Source organism: Anolis sagrei, chromosome 1, assembly GCF_037176765.1.
Source record: "Anolis sagrei isolate rAnoSag1 chromosome 1, rAnoSag1.mat, whole genome shotgun sequence".
Taxonomy (NCBI): domain Eukaryota; kingdom Metazoa; phylum Chordata; class Lepidosauria; order Squamata; family Dactyloidae; genus Anolis; species Anolis sagrei.
This window is the reverse complement of record NC_090021.1, coordinates 62,022,660-62,047,037: the sequence shown is the minus strand read 5'-3', so window position 1 is coordinate 62,047,037 and position 24,378 is coordinate 62,022,660. Positions and strand designations below refer to the sequence as shown.

The 24,378-nt window shown below is 42.7% G+C and overlaps 1 protein-coding gene and 1 long non-coding RNA gene across 5 annotated transcripts in view; one reads left to right on the top strand and one right to left on the bottom strand.

Moving 5' to 3' along the window:
• Positions 1 to 10,619, bottom strand: part of TRIM67 (tripartite motif containing 67) — a 56,133-nt gene extending 45,514 nt beyond the window's left edge. For all 4 annotated transcript variants that reach the window (XM_060753783.2, XM_060753785.2, XM_060753784.2 and 1 more), the window contains exon 1: positions 9,007 to 10,619. In XM_060753783.2, the coding sequence (XP_060609766.2) occupies positions 9,007 to 10,056 (1,050 nt within the window). In that variant the 5' untranslated portion in view covers positions 10,057 to 10,619. The remainder of the gene's footprint in view (positions 1 to 9,006) is intronic.
• Positions 10,620 to 10,885: 266 nt separating this feature from the next.
• Positions 10,886 to 22,716, top strand: LOC132761154 (uncharacterized). Its single transcript, XR_009629934.2, has 3 exons — positions 10,886 to 11,393; positions 16,986 to 17,833; positions 21,030 to 22,716. It is a non-coding gene; the product is annotated as an uncharacterized lncRNA (long non-coding RNA).
• Positions 22,717 to 24,378: the final 1,662 nt, after the last annotated feature.

The following is a 24,378-nucleotide window of genomic DNA, read 5'->3' as shown; positions in this document are numbered from 1 at the left end:
GACATATGGGCAGGAGGAGGAATCTGTTTGCAAAATAGTGGTGACTAGCATATGCTCATGATGAGGGAGTGCTCTCCTCCACCTCCCACTGCTGTATCCATGCAGAAACTCATAAAACCTGATGAAATGTGTAGCCCAATTTCAGCAGTAGCACTTTAATTTATGATCCAGTCATTAGAAGGAGATAGCTGTAAATTACAGAGAACAACAGCATGCATAAAAGTTGCTGCAGCCAGTTTCAGATATGTGATTTTAACATGCAGTTTACTTGCAAGAGAATTAGGATGATGGCTTGTTGATGCCACATTTATACCCTGCCAAGGCTATTGTAGAAAGATAATTGTAATTAACACTTGTAATTAACATTTAGAAAAGGACAAGATAATAACTATGATCACAAAAATTAGTTAACTGTGTGTTTAATTTTCTAGTCTCTCTTTATTATTTACAACAACGTGATAAAAGAGCCTTGGAGAAAACTACATATATCCCTAGAATTAAAGAGAAAACAAATGCAAAAAAGCGAGTTACACTGATTTCTGATAGTCAAGTTGATAATTAAAATAGTGGCTTTTTTGAAATTGTGCCTCAGCATTTTATGTCACGCATTTAAAAAGACTGTTTTAAGCTAAGCATTACCCCAAGTATAATTTTAATTGTTGGTGACTTCTCAAATGCTATTTCCCATAGACTACTGAAATATTTTCGTTAACAATCTCCCAGATTGTAATATGATGTGCAGCCTTTTTGTGTTATAATTCCAGTATCATTTATCATCTTTAACATCTTGTAAATATTTATTATTTCATACCTCTACTGTGATACAATTCCTTGCCCATTAAATTTCTGTGATGTTAAATTCCAAAGAAGAAACAGTTACAGTGGACGTCTTTGATGTAACTGGGACAAGCCCACTAAAAGGACAAAACTGGACTGTATGGATTAACTACCAAACAAACATTTTGTTGTTGTTGTTTGTCTTAAAATCATTTCCAGGTTATGGCAAATTTATCATGGAATTTTCCTGGCAAAACTGGTTTATATGAGTTGACCTTTACCTTCCACTGAGGTGAGAATATAATGAGCAGGATTCAATCAATTCAAGCCCTAGTCTCCAAAGTTGTAGCCCAGCACCCAAACCACGACACAGTGCCGGCTCTCTACACATTTTGCTAGACAAGAGGAAAAAAAGGGTATCGACTGAGTTACAGGAGCTACTTATAGGGAACATATGATGCCCTTATTAAAGCAGCTCCACTGGCTGCTGGTAAGTTTCTGGTCTCAATTCAAGGTACAGGTTAAGACCAACAAAGCTCTAAACGGTTCTGGCCCTGCCGATCTTTGGGATCGCATCTCCCCTATGAACCGGCACAGGCTCTAAGATCTACCAGTCAGGCCCTTCTCTCGCTTCCACCACAGTCACAAGCATGGTTGGTGGTGACAAGGGAGAGGGCCTTCTCAGTGGTGGCCCCACAACTTTGGAACTCCTTCCCCAGGGAGACCAGGCAGGCCCCCTCACTGTCATCCTTTCATAGGGACTTGAAAACTTGGATGTTCCAGCAAGTTTTCGAGAATGATTAGTCCCTAGGCCCAGTTCTCAGGTAACCAGATAGTACTCTGTCCTGCACTTCATCCACTTCCACGGCCCTATGATTTGCTGTTTGCACTATCCTATGCCCAGCCCTTTTATAGTTGGTCCATGTCCATTTAGTAACCCTGGCCATTGGTTTTGTTGAACCTCTACTGATAGAGCTAAAATGAAATGAGTTTTTAATATTTTTTTATCTTTAATGTGTTTTAGTAGAATTTTTGTATATTTTATGATGTTCAGTTGTTGTTAACTTTGTCTGTTAAGTTTAATTAGGTTTGTTATATTGTTGAATATGTTTATTTTTATGTAATTATCTGTATGGTTTCTTTCCGGCAATTGAATGTTTTGCCTTACATGTTGGAGGGTCCCTGAGGAGAGACAGAGCACTATACAAATAAAGATGATGATGATGGTAGTGGTGGTGATTATTATTATTATTATGGTGATTTTCCTCTTTCAATTTAATTTACAAAAGTCAAGTGGAGCCATAGATGAATCTTGCTTTGACACTGATGAAGGGATCACATCCCTTGCTGGATCTGGAGGCAGAAAGCTAGCTTAGTGGGCACAGGACAGGTCACGTGTTACAAATAACTCAGTCCTCCAACACTCTCCATACTAAGCATCTTCTATACCTTCAGAATCTTTTGCCTGGGGCTTCACCATCCTTATGGTCAGGCTGGCTCCAAAATTTACATAGTTCACTCAAGCATCAATGGTAATTTGCATATATTATTTTAGTAATTGCCCTAGGCTGGCATATGACAAGATGGTGCCCTTTGTTCTATTTGATGTACAGAATGTGGCTGGAGTGGCAACTGAACGAAGAGTAAAAACAGCTGACAGCAGCAGAAGGTGCAGGATCATCTGTGTAGCTCACGCAGCTTGGCCCTTCAAGAAAGAGGAATATCTGGTGGGGATGAGGGAAGGAACAATTGGGGGGGGGTATCTGCTCTTGGGGCGGTTACCTCAGACTGCTTGATAGTAAGTCTTGCTCTATCAGCAATCCTTATAACAGTCATGTAAATTAGGTCATTCACTGTTGTCTTCATTTTTCAAATAGGATGAATGGAACTGAAAAAGTGTGGCTTCTTTCTAAAAGGCTCCTTCTAAACTGTCCTTAAATCCCAGGATCTGATCCCAGGTTATCTGCTTTCAACTGGTTTATATGAGTTTCTACTGCCAGATAATCTGGGATAAGCAGAAAATCTGGGATCAGATCTCAGAATATAGGGCAGTGTAGAAGGAGCCTCAGTAGCTTCCAGATTAGACTCTTATTGAGCAACTGCAATTCATGGACTTTTAGGAGAATCTACACAAAAACTTCCATTTGTAATCCTCTTGTTCTCACTCCTACTCATCTCTGCTGTTTCTCACATTGTTTTTCCTAACACACACACATGCACACTACGTATTAATGATGGAAATAGGGAAGAGCTGCACAATGCCTTTTGATTGACATCACTAAAAATAGTTCCGTTGTACTGAAATTTATGAAGAATAGAAAATCGCAAGAAACATTATCCCACGTAATGATGGCGACCCGCCCCCACTCGGCTTATAGACCTAAATCCAACATTGCATTAAGAGGACAGCACTAGGTGCAAAGAACTTCCTTTCCTTCTCCTCTTTAAGCTCTCTGGGGCACCTTCCACACAGCTGAATGAATTCCACATTTTCCACTTTGCACTGGGATACTCACATATGGCAGTGGGGACTCTGATAACCCAGTTCAAAGATCATTGTGGGATTTTCTTCCTTGATATTCTGGGTTATATGGCTGTGTGGAAGGGCCCTGAGCCACACAAAAACCAGTTCCAGGGTTTTCCCAATTGTCCATAGCCAATTTTCAGCAGAAGTTGCAGAAGCATGGGGAGATATCACTCTTCTGATCCAGCTGCATTCCATTGCTCTACCAGTGGACATCCAAATTCCAGATAAGACTACCAGTGATATTTTATTTGCAATGCTGGTAACAGGATAGAATCCTTCACTATATCAGTGGCCAAGAAGCTAGTTTGGAGAATGGTTGGGATCAGGGGACTGCTGTTGCTTCTCCTTAGCATCTACTATCTGAGGCAGTTGCCTCAGAGCCTCTCAACACAACCATATAACTCAGAATATCAAGACAGAAAATCCCACAATATCTGCTTTGAACTGGGTTATCTGAGTCCACACTGCCATATATTCCAGTTCAAAGCAGAAAATGTGGGATTTTATTCAGCTGTGTTGAAGGGGCTCAAATTACAAAATGACAAACAAATAGGTCCTAGAACAAAGCAAGCCTATAATGTCCCTAGAAATTATAGCCCCTTCCACACACCTGGATAAAATCCTACATTTTCTGCTTTGAACTGGAATATATGGCAGTGTGGACACAGAGAGCCCAGTTCAAAACAGATACTGTGGGATTTTCTGCCTTGATTTTCTGGGTTATATGACTGTGTGGAAGGACCCTATGATGACTAAAATGAGGTTGCTGTCCTTTCCCCATAAGATAAGATATGACTCACCAGAAAAGAAAATAATGCTTAGTAAGGGCCCTCCCACACAGCCCTATGTCCCAGAATATCAAGGCAGAAAACCTCACATTATCTGAGTGTGGACTCAGATAACCCAGTTCAAAGCAGATATTGTGGGATTTTCTGCCTTGATATTCTGGGATATAGGACTGTGTGGAAGGACCTTAAGTTAGAAGGCTATATAGAAAAAGAGGAAGACTGCATTTCAGATGGATAGGTTCAGACAAAAATGCCAAGGCCCTTCCAAAAAGCCCTATATCTCAGAATATCAAGGCATAAAATCCCACATTATTTGCTTTGAACTGGAATATATGGCAGTGTGGACTCAGGGCCGTTCCACACAGCCCTATATCCCAAATTATCAAGGCAGAAAATCCCACAATATCTGCTTTGAAGTGGATTATCTGAGTCCACACTCAGATAATGTGGGATTTTCTGTCTTGATATTATGAGATATAGGGCTGTGTGGAAGGGCCCTGAGGTAACTCAGTTCAAAGCAGATATTGTGGGATTTTCTACCTTGAGATTCTGGGATATAGGGCTGTGTGGAAGGGCCCTGAGTCTGCAAGACCTGAGCAGGATGATTGACGAGAGAGGGACTTGGAGGTCTCTCATTCATAGGGTTACCATAAGTGTCTAAGCTGACTTGACAGCTATAAGTAACAACAATGAATGGTCACCCCTAATTAATTATAAGGCAAGAAGCAACTTGCTATAATAAACTGCTGAACCGAATGAGATGAGTGTGCCAGTTTCAGCTTTATAGCCAGAAAAAAAATTCAGGTAGGGGGGCAAGTGAATTTTTTTTTAGCAGATCATGAGGAGTAGTTCCATAACAAAAATAATTTAAATAGTATGGTTCATTCTATATTTTATATAGACTTAATTAAATCAATTTAAGTTTTGCTTTTCATAGACTTAGCATGGAGATTTGGTTAACCAGTTAAAATTCATGAGTAAACTAGGTTTTTTTTAACCTGAAAAATTGGGGGGGGGGATTGAACCCCTAACACACACCCCCCTCCAGCTACAGCCCTGGCCAGTTTGCACTTGAAAAATCCCTTCCAGATCGAGTGATAGCTCTAAGCAGTACAATTCTCAGAGCCTGTTTGCACGATGCATTGTAGCATTATGATCCTACTTTGATTCCATACTATGAATTCCTGGGGTCTGCAATTTAGAGAGGAATGTAGAATTCTCAGCTAGAGAGTTCTAGTGCCTTGGCAAACTATACCCTCCAGGATTTCGCAAAATGTGGTCACGGTAGGTAAAGTGGAATCACAGTGCTATTACGATGTTGTGTTAAAAGGCTGTTAGAAGACTGCAGTATTTTGAAATATACAGAACAGATATATTTTTGAATACACCCCATATAAAACGATTTTCCCCTCATCCAACCTGAGTCATAAAGGTTCAGCTAAGATCTTTCCCTGGAATGCCAGCATTTCACATGCCGGGGCATTTTCAGGGGAGGATCATTCAGAGTATCTCACATGTGCATCACTGAGCTGGCATAATCCCATGTGGACTGTTCCATGCGTAACATATACATTATTTAGCGATAAAAAGCCCTTCATCAAAGTACAATATGAATAATCAATAAAGACCTGGTTGGCCTTATATTCCCAGTAGGGGTGAATTGTCTTAATTGCTTTTCAGATCAATTTGAGGATCATCTTGTTTTGCTTTAATGGGACAGAAAATATAGCTGCAGCGGTAATACATCATTCCACCATCATACTAGAGCTCCATCTACAAGACAACCACCAAGACAACTGCACACTAAAATGTGATTCCAAAACAAAAACAATATAGCTCAAGTAGTAAAGCTTTACTTGAATTCTTAATTTGGATGAGTAGCTGATGCAATATGTAATAATGAAGAAGCAGAAGAGAAAATTGTGAATGAGTCCAATTACCATTTATTTCCAATTCTTTACCCATGTTATTTGCATTATTTAAGGGGCCAGATAATAATTCTACTCCTTATTCGGCAGCTCTTAATAAGCTAAATTATTCATCAGTCTAATGCAACTGAAATGGGTAGTGGGTCAACACCATTTTCTTTATGTATTGCACTATAAAGGCTTCAGGATCCTTCTGTGGGGAATCATTGAACACTTTCAAGAACTATTGCAGCTTCTAGATCAGGCATGGGCAAACTTGGGTCCTTCAAGTGTCTTGGACTTCAACTCCCACAATTCCTAACAGCCTCAGCTTAAGCGGCTTACGGGGTAAAGGAAAGGGCCTGAGGCTGTTAGGAATTGTGGGAGTTGAAGTCCAAAACACCGGGAGGGCCCAAGTTTGCCCATACCTGTTCTATATTAATCAAAGCTTCTTCAGAATGCCCCTAAAACATTGCTGTCACCCTGATACAACATTTCCTTGATTCAGGGTGGTCGCTGTTCACTATGCTGCTGCTACAAACTTGTGGCTCAGAAGTCTGATAATAAAGCTTGACTCAGGGTAAATTGCATAGTTAGCCAAAGGGACAATAGCAACACTAAGCTTTGTTGGTATGGTGTGCATTGGAATTGTTTCCAACTTGTGGTGACCTTAAAGTGAATCTATCACAGATTTTCCTGGGGCAGAGTATGTGTGACTTACCCAAGGTCGTCCCATGGATTTCCATGGCAAAGCAGGGAACTGAACCCTGGTCTCCAGAATTGTAGTCCAGTGCTCAAGCCACTACACCAGGGGTCCTCAAACCTTTTAAACAGAGGGCCAGTTCACAGTCCCTCAGAATGTTGGAGGAGTGGACTATAGCTTGAAAAAAATGTATTCTATGCACATTGTACATAGCTTATTTGTAGTGCAAAAAAACATGAAAGAACAATACAGTATTTAAAATGAAGAAGAATTTTAACCAACAGAAATATACCACTTTTTCAGTGGGAAGTGTGGGCCTGCTTTTGGCTGATGAGATAGTCAAGTAAATTGGAATTGCTGTTGTGTGTCTTCAAGTCATTTCAAACTTAGGGTGACCCTAAGTCCAAAGTTTAGAGTGGGGGGTCAGGTAAATGACCTTGGAGGGCTGTGTCCTGCCCACAGACCTTAATTTGGGGACCCCTGCACTACACCATGCTGTCTCTCACGTGAAAGAATATGTATGGTTATATTTATGGTAACCTTATCCCATGGTTTATTAACTTTGTCTTCTTTTCAGATGCAAACAATGTGAATTGTTCAAATAATTAAGTGAGTAAGGATTCAGACCTGGTCCCCTGGAGTCCTAGTCCATCCTTCAAACCACTACACCATGATAGCTCAGTGGAAGGATATAATTTTGTCCATCACTTGAGGTAGCCCTGAGGCAGCCATCACTGTTCAGTTGTCAATCCTCATCTTTAAAAAGGATTAAGGATTACTTCTATAGCCATACATAATACAACAAATCCAGCACAGCAGCTTCCTACAGCCTAGCTGCTTCCAGATGTGCTGCACTACATGTCTCACCATTCTATTACAACATGCTAACTGCATGAGAATTGTGATCCAGGACATATGCAAATGGAAAAGCCTGAAAACACTGTATAGAAGAACTGTACATCCTTAACATTTTAAATAAATGCTTGGGACAACTCTTAAGCAAGATTTTAAGGATTTAAATTTAAGACTGTATAGTTGAAAGGGCCATCAAGTCCAGCTCCCTGCCATGCAGGAATACACAATCAAAATACTCCCAACAGATAGCTATCCGTATTTAAAGATCAATTGTAAATGCAGTAAAGATGTATAAAGGACAGGTGCAAATTACCATTAGAGGAATCTAGCCTGAAAACTACATGTGGTGCTGCAGCGGCCCAATTCCCAAATGAGATCTGTTTGTACTCTATACCTGTGTAAAGGCAGCCTTGCCCATTCAGGCCATGTTCTGGTCTCAAATTGTGTCCAGGACTGGTGCAAGGGGAGCCGGGAAGTGATCTTGGCTCTCTCGATGCTTCTTTATCATGATGTCAGGAACCTCACATAAGACCTCATCACAATAGAGAATGAATCCACTTTAAATCCAGTTTCTGCCTCCTGCAGAATTCTGGGGTTTGTAGTTTAGGGAGGTGCCATTAACAACCTCACTAAACTACAAACCCCAGAATTCTGCAGGAGGCAGAAACTGGATTTAAAGTGGATTCATTTTCTAGTGTGATGAAGTACATACAATCACAATTGCTACTCAAATTCTAGAGAGCAGTTGCTACTCCTTAGGAAGAAACCAGGTGTAATGGGACCAGATGAGATGTGGGGCCTGCTTAGCTGAAGTTATATCGGTCCAGAAATGTCCAAAATCCATAAAACAGCAGTACCTTTATTTGGTCAACAAAACTGCACAAAATACACCATGCAAGCTTTCAAATCTTTGCAGGTATCTTCATCAGGCAAAGCTGTTAAAATCATACAGAAGAAGAAACCTCTGCCTAATAAAACATTCAATAGAGCTTTGAAAACTTGCACTTTTTAAACCCTTTTGCCTGATAAAGAAGCCAGTGGAACTTCAAAAACCGTCATGATGTATTTCACCACCTTTCCCTGATAAAGAATCCAGTGGAACTTTGACAGATTGCATGGAGTCCGTCATGCATTTGGGTTGGCCCAAAGAAAACATGGCTGTTTTGTGGATTTTGATTGTCATTGTATTTTGCTTTACAACAGTGGTTCTCAACCTGTGGGTCCCCAGATGTTTTGGCTTTAACTCTTAGAAATCCTAACAGCTGGTAAACTGGCTGGGATTTCTGGGAGTTGTAGGCCAAAAGACCTGGGGACCCACAAGTGGACAACACATCTTTACACCCAATGTATTTTCCCTTGGATATGCCAGTGGTGCTGAAGGTGGTGCCACAGGGGCAGAGTGTCACTTTGGCTCCCAGCTCTAGCTTCTCCCTTCCCAGCAAGGCTTACCTTGTGCTGCTTCCACATAGCCCCCAAGGCCTTCACCTCATGTTTAGCATGCTTGCCCTCTTCCAGACACTGATAGCAGACGGGGGTCCGGCAAGTTGCACAGTACATGCTGTAGTTCTCCATCTCGTGGTCCACACAGGTGGGGGGCTTGCGGGCTGCCCCAGGTACTTTGCTCACTGCACTGATAACACCTCCCGCAGGGCCTGCTCCTGCTCCACCGCTGGCCCCGGGCACAGCACCTCCAGTGGGAGCTACCTGCTGGCTGGGTGGGGGCACCAAGCGGTGCTTGGCAAAGGGTCCCCGGGAAGGGTGGCACTTGATCTGGCAGGAGGCGCAATAGAATACTTCACACTGCTCACACATGACGGCAGCTGGCTCAGGTGGGTTGCGGTCACACAGCTGGCATTTGGCAGCGGCTGAGGCAGCAGCTCGGGCCGCTTGGTACCGCTGCACAATGGCCTCCAGGAGCCGGTTGCGTTGGAAGCCGCGCAGGCCACGGTGGTCCAGTGAAGCACTGCGGTGGCATTGCGGGCAGGTCAACGAGGAGCTGGCAATACTTCCCCGTGGAGTGGACCCAGCGGGCCCTGTGCCAGGAGGCGGTGGCACCAAGGGCAGGACCCGCACCCCGTTGGGAGACTTCAGGCTTGGGGTGTAGGAGCCATAGCCACTGTCGGTCTCGCTGTGCAAACTCAGCTTGTCTGTGTGGTCCACCCCTCCACCACCACCACCTCCTCCCCCTCCCCCAACAGTCCCTCCACTGCCTCCACCAGCCCCGCAGTCATAGTCGAGGGAGGCCGGTCCAGCAGCAGGCCCGGGCCCTTGTGGTGGTCCCCGTGGGTGCAGCATGGAGGGTAGGTGCTGCTCGCTCTCCGGGGTCTGCACAGCAATGGTGCGGGCGCAAGGGAGGCAGACGTTGTGGGAGCAGGGGAGGATGAGGGGCTCCCGGAAGAGGGAGCCACACACGGGGCATTTCAGCTCCTCTTCCATGACTGCGGCAGAGGGCTTCGTGGCCCACAGGGCAGGCGGTAGAGGGACAGGACGGTTCAACATCCTTGCTGAGACGAGGGAAAGCCGTTGGCTGCATGGCTGCACATCCCGACGCCTTGGCCCTCCATCCTCTCCTCCTTCCTCCTCCCGCTGCAGCTGGAAAGATGTCGGAATCAGGTTTCAGCACCACGGAGGCAGCGGACAGCGGCTGGGAAGCGCGGCCTGGATCTCAGCACCAAAGAGATGGACGGCGAGTGGCAGCGCGGATGCGGCTGGGATTTCAGCACCACCGTGGTCTTGGACAGCTCCCCATGGTCTTCGGGAAGCCGGCTCTCCCTGATGCAGTGCAGCTGCGGAGGAGCCCTGGGCTCATGGCGGGGCGGGAGAAGATGCCGAGGGAAGCCAAGAGGGAGGGGAAGAGGAGAGGGTCTCCTCTCCCTCCCTGCCTCCCTCCCTCCCTCCCCCCGTATCCGCAGGCGCTGCCGCAGCGGGACTGACCTTGCCCAGTGGCAGCCAACGCGATGGAAGGCGGCTATTGTTTATTGCCAAGGCATTTCCTTGCCCTTGGTGGGTGCCGCGGGCAGAGTGCTCCCCTTTGCGTGCATTTCCGTTGCATAGAGTGAAAAGGGGGGAGGGAGGGGGAGGGAGGGAGGGAGTGTGGGGTGGGGAGGAACCGCCAGAGAGGCGGGAATAGCATTTCCCCCAGCAAATGGGTGATCGCTCTCTCTGTGACTGAGAGCAAGGAGTCCGTTTCATTTAAAGGGAGATGTATCTCTTTCTAGGTTGCCTTGCCTTTGCACGTTTTTTGGGGGGGAAATCCTTTATTTGGAGAGAGGATTGAACATAGCGGGGGGCTTCTTTATCTCTAATAGCTTCGTTTTTCTCCCCCAGACAGAAAAGGGGGAATCTTCAAAAGCTTTGTGGACGGGGAGGGGGGGGGGCGAATTAAAGAGGGCAAGCCCTAAATATATTTTCCTTTCCACAGCCCTTATCGTGCTGGTGCACATATTTCCAAACCATAAAATCCCAGGCACTGACAGCCAAAAGAATGAGAGAGAAGATATTTTATTTTTATAATAGCTGGCTCATGATTGGATGGCGGCCTTTCTCACATGTACATCCACACACACACACACACACACACACACATCATTGGAAGTGGAACAAGAAATGCACTGCCACATCACAGGCAACTCAATCCAGATTTGCTTTGGAAATAAATCAGAGTTGACAGCTGAATGTTTTGTGAGTTGGAAATAATTGCCATTCCAAGGAAGCAGTTGCCATTGGAAATTCTCATCTGACCCCCCCACTCCCTGTCCATACACATATGTGGAGGGAGAGGAAATGGGATGGAAAGAAACCACAGCAATTCTTCTGGGACTTTGGATAAATTATAGGTATAGGTAACCAAAGCATTTAGTGGCATAGATAATAAGCTGGAATAAGCTCAAAAATCTTTTCATTGGCCTGATTATTTTAGTGCTGGGTTAAGTATGTTTTTTGAATAGGAATTGCCTAGATTATGCTTGTGGATTATGTTATTGTGAATTTATTGTTTTAAATGTTTTAATTGTTTTAATGTATTTTATTATTTTATTTTGAATGCTCATTTTAACTGTCCATTGTGTTAAGGCTTCGAATAGTTGCCTATATGTAAAGCCGCCTTGAGTGTCCTCTGAGGCTGAGAAAGGTGGGATAGAAATGTCGTAAATAAATAAATAAATCCTTAAAACCAAGGGGAACAAAGGTAATTGATGGCTGAATTGCAAACAAGTAGCATAAAACTAAAATGGAGTTCCTGCAAACACAGTGTACTTAAGTGGCTGAAGGGGAAAAGGAAGGGGCCTGAGGCTGTTGGGAATTGTGGGAGTTGCAGTCCAAAATACCTGGAGGGCCCAAGATTGCCCATGCCTGCTATATAGACTAGAGAAAATATCTATTTCATGAATGGGGTATTTTCTAACAATGGCTGCATACACCCAAAATATCCTCTCTTGATTCCTATGACACCTTTCTCTTAATAAGGCTATAGCTTACCATATGTGTTAGTACAATAGAACTAAAAATGTAAAGTATTTTTAATCAACAGTAATGGACAATTCAATTAATACATTTAAAAATGTTGAAGCACATCCAAAGCTAAAAATACAACACATCCCATTATTTTAGGAAAGCTAAAAATATAGCATATCCCATTATGAGAGCTTTGTGCTACCACCATTTGGATCCTGGAAGCTTTCTGGCTATGGCCAGAAAGAGAGAGAGAGAGAGAGAGAGAGAGAGAACCTAGGCTTTCAGTGAAGAAAATTCCACAGCCCTTGGGCAACCACGGAGAAGGCTCTGCGTCCTCATTAAACAGGCCTGTGAGGGTAACAGGGCACAGATAATGAGTACTGTGGTTTCGGAGTTACTTTGCCAGATACCTTTTTCTTGTATAATTCTCAAATGGTCTTCAGGATATGTCCTACTTTAAAAGTTGTTTTATATTTCATAGTTATTAGCTTTCAAGTGCTACTGTGAATCTTCCTTGATAATTTTCTTACCTAATTTGAACAAAAGTGTAAGTGGGAAGAGAGAGACTTGGTGCTCTAGATGTTATTGGACTGCAAGACCCATCAAGCCTGACCAGCACAGCAATTGAGGAAAAATTAAGGAGAGTTGCAGTCCAACATTGTCTGGAGGACCATGTCCCTTATGCTGCACATCTCCCTACACTGATAGCAATAGCTCTAATCTCACAAGCTTCCATGTTGTTGAATGTGCCTGCTGCAAGGATGTTTTGCATCACTGAATCATCCAGATTAACCTTCTTTTTTGACAAAATGAATGAAATACGTCTTCAAGTGGGGTGAATTGTTTTTCTTTTACTTTTCTCCAGTCCCAGAGAGTTCCATGGACAGGGGGAAAAAGACTTCTTGACTTGCTAAAATTGTCCATCTGTGAAGCTGTGGAGCCAGAATGGGCTAGGATCAAAGACAAATTGTGAGGCCCATTAATTAATATTGGCACAGAGAAATTGTAAGAGAGGAGAGGTCAATATTTGTGGGGGTTGTTCTGGCTCAATAACCAAGCTTTCTTGTCTTTGAATTACGTCATTTGTTAGTGAATATAGATCTACTATATATCTTATAGTGAGATAATGCACCCTCAATTTTAGCCTGTGCTTTATTTATTCATTTTGTGTCAAAAGCATTGCACAAACAAGTATAAAACTGATAAAATAGAGGAAACACAAGCAGGTAAATAATTTAAGACCAAAAACAAGCAACATTGACTGCATTGTCTGTAGCTTTAAACAATTCTTCCACTGTGCATGAGGCAAGGCATTGAGGGCAAATATAGAGACAGAGTTATTTGTTCTGCTCCACAGTCGCACAAGGTGGAAGATTATTCTAAGTCATGCAAGGGCAATCTTCAGCCCTCTAGGTCTTTTGAACTTCAGCTCCCACAGTTCCTAACAGCCAGTAGCCTGTTAGGAATTGTGGGAGTTGAAGTCCAAAACACCTGGAGGGCCAAAATTTGCCCATGCCTGTTCTAGGTAGTGTCATTTTGCCAGGTTGTCTTTTGATCTGCCCACTCCACTTCTGATGCCCAACATATTTTAGAAGCTACCACAGATAGCTCCTTTAAAGTTCAGAGTAAAATCTAAAGGAGGTTCACTACCACATTGGTATGGAAAGTACCAGGTACTACAGAATACACACCTCCTCTTTGCTTTTTAACAAGTAATAATATGCAGCAAAAAAAAACCCTCTCTCTCTCTCTCTCTCTCTCTCTCTCTCTCTAGAATATATATATATATATTCTGGTGAAATGTATCTTCCAAATTACCAAAGTGAACATTTCAAAACTTTATATTACTCCTTGGCAAATCCAAGCATGCATTTACAGTTTATGACCCTAAAAAAGGAAGTTGTGGAGTAATGAATATATTTGAAAAAACCAATCTCTCATGCTGTCAAGATTCCTTTCCTATTTTTTATGTTTGCATTCTTCAGTCAAGGCTCTTTCTGCTGATTTTAAAGGTCAACATTCTACATTTAGGCCTTGGCAGAATGACAGCTAAGGGTGGAGCAATGTTGCATGATGCATCCTCTTGAATATTTGACTTGCTTATTGAACTCTCAAGAGCTTCTGCTGCAAAAGAATTCCAGATGGACTATAGAATTGCTCAGAAAAAAAGGAATGGTGATAGCAATGCCATGACAGACAGAAGAATAAGAACTGTCCCCTGCTTTGGAGAGCAAATGCACAATTATAATTCCATTAGAAATCCAGAGGTGAAGGATTACCATCCCGATGTCATGTTTTATGCTCCAGAGGCCAGAAGAGAAATTAATGAACCCAAGGAGGAGAAATGGCCTTTTAGCCTTAAAAAATGCTGTCTGTAATCCCCAGAGAAGACATTTTTATACCCTTACACAGTAATACTGAAACAGAGAGATTTCTTGCAGCTTGATTATTTTCAAATGTAACCTATTACTGCAAAGGCAAGGTTTCATTTATTCCTTCTTATGTAGACAAACTTATTAGGAGGTTTCCTAGAACAAGATCAAATAATTAAGACTAGTTTCAAAAGAACTACTGTAGCAAAATTTGATAGCCCCCATAACCATGCCTCCAAAATAGAGTCCAAAAAATTAGGTAGCCATGTTGATCTCCTGAAATGGTTTTTAACCTGTGATATGCAGACACGCCACCTCTGCCTCAGGGACTGTGATGTCCTTACAAGGAAAGTCCTCCAATTACTATAATATACATCTTGTTCAGGTGCATGGAATATTATCCAGAAGCTCAGGCCTATATACAAATCTTGAATAGGGAAAGAGTTTAGACAGCAACATCTGAAGGAAATCAAATGCAAAATGTGCACATCCCTGAGCACAGATTGTTGAATTAAATTTCACGAAATTTCTGACTGCTGTGTTGTCGAAGGCTTTCATAGTCAGAATCACTGGGTTGCTCCAGGCTGTAAAGCCATTTTCCTGAAGCATTGTCTCCTGACGTTTTGTCCACATCTATGGCAGGCATCCTCTGAGGTTGAGAGATCTGTTGGAAACTAGGCTAGTGAGATTTATATATTTGTGGAATGTCCAGGGTGAGGGAAAGAACTATTTTCTGCTAGAGGCAAGTGTGAATGTTGCAATTGATCCCCTTTATTAGCATTTAATGGCCTCACAGCTTCAAATCCTGGCTGGTTGCTGCCTGGAAGAATCTTTTGTTGGGAGGTGTTAGCTGGCCCTGATTGCTTCTTGTCTGGAATTCCCTTGCTTTTTGAGTGTTGCTCTTTATTTACTGTTATAATTTTATAATTTTTGAATACTGGTGGCCAGATTTTGTTCATTTTAATGGTTTCCTCCTTTCTGTTGAAATGGTCCACATGCTTGTGGATTTCAATGGCTTCTCTGTATAGTCTGACATGGTGGTTGTGAGAGTGGTCTCAAATAATATGCTGTGCCCAGGTTGGTCCATCAAGTGCTCTGCTATGGCTGACTTCTCTGGTTGAATTAGTCTGCAGTGCCTTTCATGTTCCTTGATTCGTATTTGGGCAATGCTGCATTTGATGGTCCCTATGTAGACTTGTCCACGGCTGCATGGTATACAGTAGACTCCTGCAGAGGTGAGAGGATTCCTCTTGTCCTTTGTTGAAGATAGCGTTTATTGGATTTTCTTAGTGGGTCTGTAGATTGTATGTTGTGTTTCTTCATCAGCTTCCCTGTGTGTTCAGTGGTTCCCTTGATGTATGGCAAGAACACTATTCTTCTGGGTGGATCTTTGTTTTTATTCTCGTGGCTTGTTCTTGGTCTTGCAGCTCTTCTGATGTCTGTGGTGGAGTCTCCATTGGCCTGGAGAGCCCAGGTGGTTCAGTTCACCTTGGAGGAGGTGGGGTTCACATATTATTTGTGCACCATCTACCAGGGCTTTAATTGTGCTTCTTTTTTGACTTGGGTGATGGTTGGAGTGTTTATGTAGGTATCTATCTGAGTGTGTAGGTTTTCTGTAAACTGTGTGGCCCAATTGTTGATTGGGTTTGTGGATGACTAGGACATTCAGCAATGTCAGTTTTCCTTCATTTCCCCCCCAAGGTAATTTGGATGTTTGTGTGGATGCTGTTGAAGTGGTCTAGAAACTTGTTTAGTTCTTCTTTCTGGCTGCTTTTTTGATGCCTTAATGTCCTCACAGGGATTACAAATGGTAGAATTCCCACTGGAAGCTTTATTAATTTCCCACTGTTCTCACTGGCTACACTCTGAGATATAGTCATGTATACTGATTATACTTCAAAAATTCTGGATAATATTCCTTGCATCTGATGATGTGGGCTATGGTCCATACAATATCATGACATAACATTATATTAATCTTCAGGGTGCCTTATTTGATTGAAAACGAAGACCTGTGGTTCTTGGGAGAAAGACAAGTCTCTTTGTTAGAGCAGCATTTCTTCATGCAATGCTACTCTAGGACTTGAGCTGTAGATGGGGAGAGAGAGCTTTCCACTTAATGCGTGAGTTCCCTTACAAGAACCAACACATCCTCTTTCCTCTTTTAGCAACTTTGATCTGATGTCTTGCCAGGAGACCCTTCTTCTAGCAGCCTAGGCTTTGATCCTGAAACTCTGCCTTGTTCAATAAATGCTTTGCTATTGAGGCATTAGTGACACCAGATGAAGCCAGTTACCTTTACACAGTTATACACACACATACAATGATGAAACCGTAGCAAAAGGACAGAAATAGAAAATAAAAAATGGTGATACTTTATTTGAACAAAAGATCAAATGCATACCAAGGAAGGTAATTCATACTTATGGAACCAAAGAACTTAGTTATCTTACTTGATCAGTTATAGCCTTTATACTTCCTTTTTGCCACCCTTTCTTATATTCTACCAGCATTTCTCCCCTTTCTTTATAGGTCCTTATCCTTTCTCATCATACTTTGTCTATTTTTGCCTTATTGATTCTTGCTTTTCTGCTCTGTTTCCAGCAATCACCAGCCAATCCCTCTGCAATGTCAGAAATACAGCTTAATGATGTAACATTAGAAAATGTTGACAATTTCTGCTACCTTGGCAGCTACCTCTCCACAAAAGTCAACACTGACATTGAAATACAACACTGCCTGAGCTCTGCAAGTGCAGCATTTTTCCAAATGAAGCAGAGTGTGTTTGAGGATTGGGACATCTGTAGGGATACCAAAGTCCTTGTTTATAAAGCTATTGTCCTCCCAACCCTGCTATATGCTTGCAAAACGTGAACTTTCTACAGATGTCATACGCAACTCCTGGAACAATTCCATCAGCGTTGCCTCAGAAAAATCCTGTAAACCTCTTGGGAAGACAGGTGGACAAATGTCAGCATGCTGGAAGAAGCACTGAAGCAATGCTCCTACACCATCAACTCCGCTGGATTGGCCATGTTGTCCAAATACCCAATTATCATCTCCCAAAGCAGTTATTATACTCCCAACTCAAGAACAGGAAATGTAATGTTGGTGGACAGGAAAAGAGGTGGACAGGACAACCTTAAAAACTGTGGCATAGACACTCAGAACTGAGAAACCCTGGCTCTTGAGCACTCTAACTGGAGGTCAGCTGTGACCAGCAGTGCTGCCGAATCCAATGAGGCATGAATGGAGGGCGAAAGGGAGAAATGTGCCAAGAGGAAGACACACCAAGCCAACCCTAACCGAAACTGCCTTCCACCTGGAAACCAATGTCCTCACTGAGGGAAAACATGTGGATCAAGAATAGGGCTCCACAGCCAGTTACGGACCCACCACCAAGACACTACACTTGGAGGACCATCATCCTTGGGCTACAAGGAATCATCTAAGTAAGTAAATTGTTCCATGTTTTGTTTCTCCCCATTTCTGTCCTCAAAAGACTTACCAGGAATGTAAATTCTTCATTGCTGCAGCCTGATAAAATCTTCAAGTTTCAGCAGGCATGCCTCTTTGCTGGGCACACTGATGCACATTCACTTGGGAAACCAATGAGCAAGGCAGCAACTTGCACAATCAGTTAACAGAAAAGGACTTAACAGCTTTCTGCATGATCAGCTATCATTTACAAGAAGCCATTACCACAGATTATTCTTTCTTATCACATTAGCCCATCAAGGAAAGCATTAGATTAGGACAAGCTGAGAAAGATTGTCCCTGATACTGAATGTACAATAATAACTTCTCATAGATAAGCAGCCAAGAGAACAGTGTGTTACCAGATGCCTAAATCCCAAAGCTATATCAGAATGGGACTGGAATGAGAGTCTTCCTTTCAGTGGTACTTGGTAGTTGTACCTCTCCCCCAAGGTTTTCATTGCTCAACAGAGACTGTCTCTATGGCCAGCCCTACCACTAGGCAGAAGAAAGCAGCTACCTAAGGTGATCAATCTTTCATGACATGAAAGAGCAGCAAATTGATAGAACTGTATTTTTAGTATTAGGTAGAGAAATCAGTTTTAGTGCCAAAATTGTATATCCAGTTGGAATTTTATATCTATCTCAAACAGAGTGGGCGAATCCATTTCAGTGATCCAAACTGTTTTGATTGATGGTCATTGCACAATCTATGGTGTATATTGGTACAGATTGGAGGCAAATGCAAAATAACTAATAATATACAGCCAGCCCTCCACAATTCCAGATTTAAATTTTGAGGATTTGATAATTTTAACATGTTACCTGTTAAGTATGTTTTCTCTAGGAATCTCTAGGTTCTCTAGCCTGATTATGTTCAACTTCTGCCAGTCACCTTGGGGGACCTAGAAATTTCTAGACATTTGTTCTTTGAGGTGAAAACATGACTTTAAAAATTGTTGAATTTTTTTACAGTGGCTTTGCACCCCTATGCCGCACAAAACTTGAGGGCCTACTGTATATTATTAGGAGTCTTAATTCACTTTGTTTTATGGAATAGCAATAGCTCTTTGAAAAATTCTACGCAGAACATTTAAATATTTATTTGAGTATTCAGTGATACATATCCCACTATGCTGTTTACTAATAATAATAATCATCATCATCATCATCATCATCACCATCATCATCTTTATTTATATCCGGCCACCATCTCCCAAAAGGGACTCAGGTGGCTTACAAGGCACAACAGTGTAGTATATAACATAAATGGTACGTGGGTATAAAAACAATATCACATAAAAGTTATAAAAACAACCACTATCAACACATAAAATAACATAAAGTTAAATAAAGTAAAATAAAATAAAAGAAAATGCAAACCATCTCTAGCTAAAACTAGCTGCCTTCAATTCACAACGAAAGTGCCAAAGTGTAAAACTCATATGGGCCCACTTCAGCCTACTCAAGGGCAAAGCCTGCTTGAAATCCATGTTTTTAGGTTGGATTGGAAGGAGTCAAGGCTAATCTAATCTCTTTTGGGAGGATATTCCACAGCCAGGGAGCCACTACAGAGAAGACCCTATCTCTCATCCCCAACGACCACGCTTAAGACGGTGGTGGAACCAAGAGAAGTGCCTCCCTTGCCAATCTCAAAGCCCATGCCAGTTCATAGAAAGAGATGCAGTCTTGAAGACAGGTTGGACCAAAACCATATAGGGCTTTGTAGGTAATAACCTGCACCTTGAATTGACCCCAGAAAACTATCGAAAACCAGTGGAGCTGCTTGAGTAGGGGTATAGTATGTTCCCTATAGCTAGCTCCAGTTAGTAATCTGGCAGCCGAACTTCGTACTAACTGCAGTTTCTGAACCATCTTCAAAGGCAGCCCCTCATAGAGTGCATTACAATAGTCCATTCTGGATGTAACTAAGGCATGGACCACTGTGGCCAAGTCAGGCTTTTATAGTGTTCTTCTAACTTCTGCAGCCTACATATGAGGGGGAAGCACATCCTCTTCACACTACTGACTCAGTTTATTTATTTATTTATTTTTTGCATTTATTGACCGCCACTCTCAGCCCGAGGGCGACTCGTGGCGGTGAACAACAACATATAAGACAGAGTACAAAAAATGGCGACGATACATACACAACTAATACTACATAACATATACTTATGCTAAAAATCCGCTTCGTCCAATCCTGGGGTCATAGCCAAATTCGTAGTCATAGTCCATTCCAGAGTCGTTCCAATGGTATACTCAGTTGAAGGCCTGCTCGAAGAGCCATGTTTTCAGGCTCCTACGGAAGGCCATCAAAGAGGGCGCCTGTCTAATTTCAGTAGGGAGGGTGTTCCACAACCGGGGGGCCACCACCGAGAAGGCTCGCTCTCTCGTCCCCGCCAGACGTGCCTGTGAGGCAGGCGGGACCGAGAGAAGGGCCTCCCCGGATGATCTCAAGGCCCTCGTGGGCTCGTAGGCCGAGATGCGGTTTGCAAGGTATTTTGGGCCGGAACCGTTTAGGGCTTTGTAGGATAACACCAGCACCTTAAATTGGGCCCGGTAGCAAATCGGCAACCAGTGGAGCTGGGACAGCAGGGGCGTTGTATGCTCTCTGCGCCCTGCTCCTGTTAACAACATGGCTGCCGCGCGTTGAACTAGCTGAAGCTTCCGGACCGTCTTCAAGGGCAGCCCCACGTAGAGAGCGTTGCAGTAGTCGAGGCGGGATGTGACCAAAGCATGTACCACCGTGGCCAAGTCAGACTTCCCAAGATACGGGCGCAGCTGGCGCACGAGCCTAAGCTGTGCAAATGCTCCCCTGGTCACCGCTGAAACCTGGGGCTCCAGGCTCAGCGATGAGTCCAGGGTCACACCCAAGCTGCGAACCTGCGCCTTCAAGTTTAAGTAGCTGTTTGTGGACAAATAAGGATTTAAGCCTCCAATCAGTCTCAGAAGCTGCACCAAAGTCTCTGTTTTCAAATTTGGAATATTAGTTAATCTTGCTTAAAAAAATGTGTGTGTGTGCATCCTAGGTGAAAAGCAAGCTCTGCACAAGTTACAGTGGTATCAAAACAGCTGGAGTTTTAAGAGCCAGGAGCATAAAAAGATAAGAATTATTACTGTTCTGGTTCTCTCAAATCTCTCTTATTATCTCATTCTTGTTCTGATTAGGTGTCATCAGCATGAGTTTAAAGGAACACTGGCAGAGGCTCAATCCAGAAAGACCAGAACCTGGCTTCCCTAGTCAATGAATGAACTAACATGTTGTCAACGATGGTTTTATTTGTTGCAACCATAGACAGGAGTTGGGGTTGCCTCTGAAGACGGCCCGGAAGCTTCAATTGGTCCAACGTGCGGCAGCCATGATACTAACAGGAGCAGGACGCAGGGAGCATACAACCCCCTTGTTGTACCAGCTCCACTGGCTGCCGATTTGCTACCGGGCTCAATTCAAGGTGCTGGCGTTGGCCTATAAAGCCCTAAACGGTTCCGGCCCAAAATACCTATCCGACCGCATTTCAACCTACGAGCCCACCAGGACTTTGAGATCTTCCGGGGAGGCCCTGCTCTCGATCCCGCCTGCCTCACAGGCACGGCTGGTGGGGACGAGAGATAGGGCCTTCTCAGTGGTGGCTCCTTGGCTGTGGAACACCCTTCCCGTGGACATCAGACTGGCTCCTTCCCTGATGATATTCCGCAGGAAATTAAAGACTTGGTTGTTCAAGAAGGCATTCGAACAAGAAGTGCAATGATTGGTAATGACTATAGGAATGGAACAACGGAAAAGGATACTGGATTGTGGTTTGGACAATGAGACGACGCGGAATGGCTTTTGTAGTAATGATGATGTTTTTTGATGATGATGTTTTTGTTAATGCTGGATTGTGGATCATTTTATACTGTGTCTTGAATTTTGAACCTTGTTCTTTCTATGTTGTACACCACTGTGAGTCGCCCCCGGGCTGAGAATAGCAGTATATAAGCAAAATAAATAAATAAATAAATAAATAAATAAATAAATAAATCTATTACTGATGTCCTTTGGCTTTGGTAAGGTATGAGAGTCATCACTAGGGATGTGAGGGGAAATTGGTCTGACCAGCTCAAGGGCTGAAGATTTTCCTGGAGCCACTAATGGCAGCGGGACCACATGGATTTTTTTCCAGTTTGTTGGAAGGTTTCTGGCAGCAGGCCAGAAGAAAAGGATCATTGATCAATAGCTTAGTCAATGTCTGGATCGGGACTTATACAGGCGCCAATCCTAACTACAGATGTAACCAGTAAACTTGTGGCCTATATCTTTCAACAACATTGTGTTTGTTAATGTGTGTATTCCCTGTGTAGCAGAACCTGCCCTGAACATGCAGATTGAGAACAAGGGACAACTGAACATGACCATTCAGTTTGTGGCATCTAGGAATTTTGTTGTATTTCCTAGCTTGTTGTTTATTCCATATTTCTATACTGATATTTTGGCTTCTTGGTACACAATATGCATGTTCCTCCAGAAATGAAGGTGGAGAGTGGATTTGCCTTAGCTTGGGGAACTGAGGGAAATGTTTGAGGGAGAATATGAGTAAGAACTAAGTGTTCCCAGTAGACTAGGCCTTATGTAAAGTATCTCCTTCAAATAGAATTGGGTAATCTGATTTGGATTTGTGGACTCAGACTTGGTTGTATTAATATTTTAAGGGGCAATAGTTTTAATGTATTTTAATTGCTTTTTTGATGTATTTTTATTGCTGTTGACCTGTTTATGTTAATTGCTGTGTTCTGTTTCTTTGTTGGCATCTAATGACTGCCTATTGTAAGCCATCCTGAGTCCTCCTTCAGGGGTTGAGAAGGACGGGATACAAATGCGCTAAATAAATAACAAATAAATAATCTGCCAAATTGTCTGAATGTTTGTACCATTACATGCTGAAGATAATGTGCATTCACACAAAGCCTGATGATACAAGCAACATATTTCCAAATATGCAAACATAAAAACTGGCAAGCGTTCATACAGCCTTAAGACTGCTAATCCCATTGTGACCACAAGTGAAAACAAACACATATAAAGGCATCTGGAGCCTTTAACAATACAACGCTGAAGCTGTAGCCATGCAGACGGAATAGAGCAAATAAGAAGATAGATGATCCATAGAAAATTGCTGCCTATGACACATGAAATGGAATTGGAAATGGGTTTCCTCCTGCTGAGTAAGCATTAGCCAGGATGGAAACGGTAGCATGCCTTAAAAGAGTCAAAATATTGCCCAATGTTGAGCACACAAGCTTCTCCTTGACATACCTCCAGGTTAACCTGCAATCTTCCCACAACAGGAAAGAACAAACTAAGAATAGTTATAAATATCCTGGATTCTGTGTGGCTTCAAGGATCTGAAGTTTCCATGTGGTAGAAATGCTGGCAGTTTTATCATTGTGTGTTGCACTCCTAGAAAATAACTCAATTTATATTACGTCACATTACACATACCTTGAAAGAACCCACTCTAAACTATTGATTTAAGCTTAGTATTTTGCATTAATTCCTATCTATTTTTTACTGTATGGGCTAATATAAGCTAGTAATGAATCTATGTGCCCCATCTTCCAAAATACAGGGACCTCTAACGTATTATCCAATAAAGTGTAATAGAAAACAAGAGCATGTCAAACTCATATAAAACACTTGGCTGATCAGATCGAGAGAGACACTTGAGGCTTTGTTCAACAGAAGAGAAGGAAAATGTGCCTGTTATCCAGCAGAAGCAAGGTGCTAAAAATAAACTCTGCTTCCAAACTTCTTTACAGGTGCCACCGGGCTCACACTGCCTCTTTGAACAACTAGAGCTGTTGATCATGGGAAGGAATTACAGGCATTTGTACTATATTCCACAACGCCATTTCTCCCATGGTTTGGGAAGCCAGGCAACAGAGAGGGAGAGCAGCGTGGTACTGGTGTCCAATGGTCACATATGTTAGAGGCATTCTTCTAGGTTCACACTCTACTATATGTTACTCATTAAATTTTGGACCACTAATGAATCAAGTTCTGTTTAATTATCTAGGAATCTGGGTTGTTGTGAGTTTTTCAGGCTGTATGGCCATGTTCCAGAAGTATTCTCTCCTGACATTTCATCTGCATCTATTCCAGCCATGAAAGCCTTCAACAATACATATCTAGGATCCATGAGGTTTTGTTAGATAATGTGACATGTTGCATGTAAAGCCACTCTCCTTAATGGGATTTTGGCCAGCAAAAATAGGAGTAGAGGGTCTAGATCCAGAGAAGTCATGCTACCCCTCTATACTGCCTTGGTCAGACCATACCAAGTTCAATTCTATGAACTGTGTTCAATTCTATGAACCGCAATTTAAGAGAGATGTTGATAAGCTGGAATGTGTCCAGAAGAGGATGATTAAAATGATCAAGGGTCTGGAGAACAAGCCCTAGGAGGAGCGGCTTAAAGAACTGGGCATGTTTACCCTGCAGAAGAAGAGGCTGAGAGGAGACATGATGCCCATGGAAAAA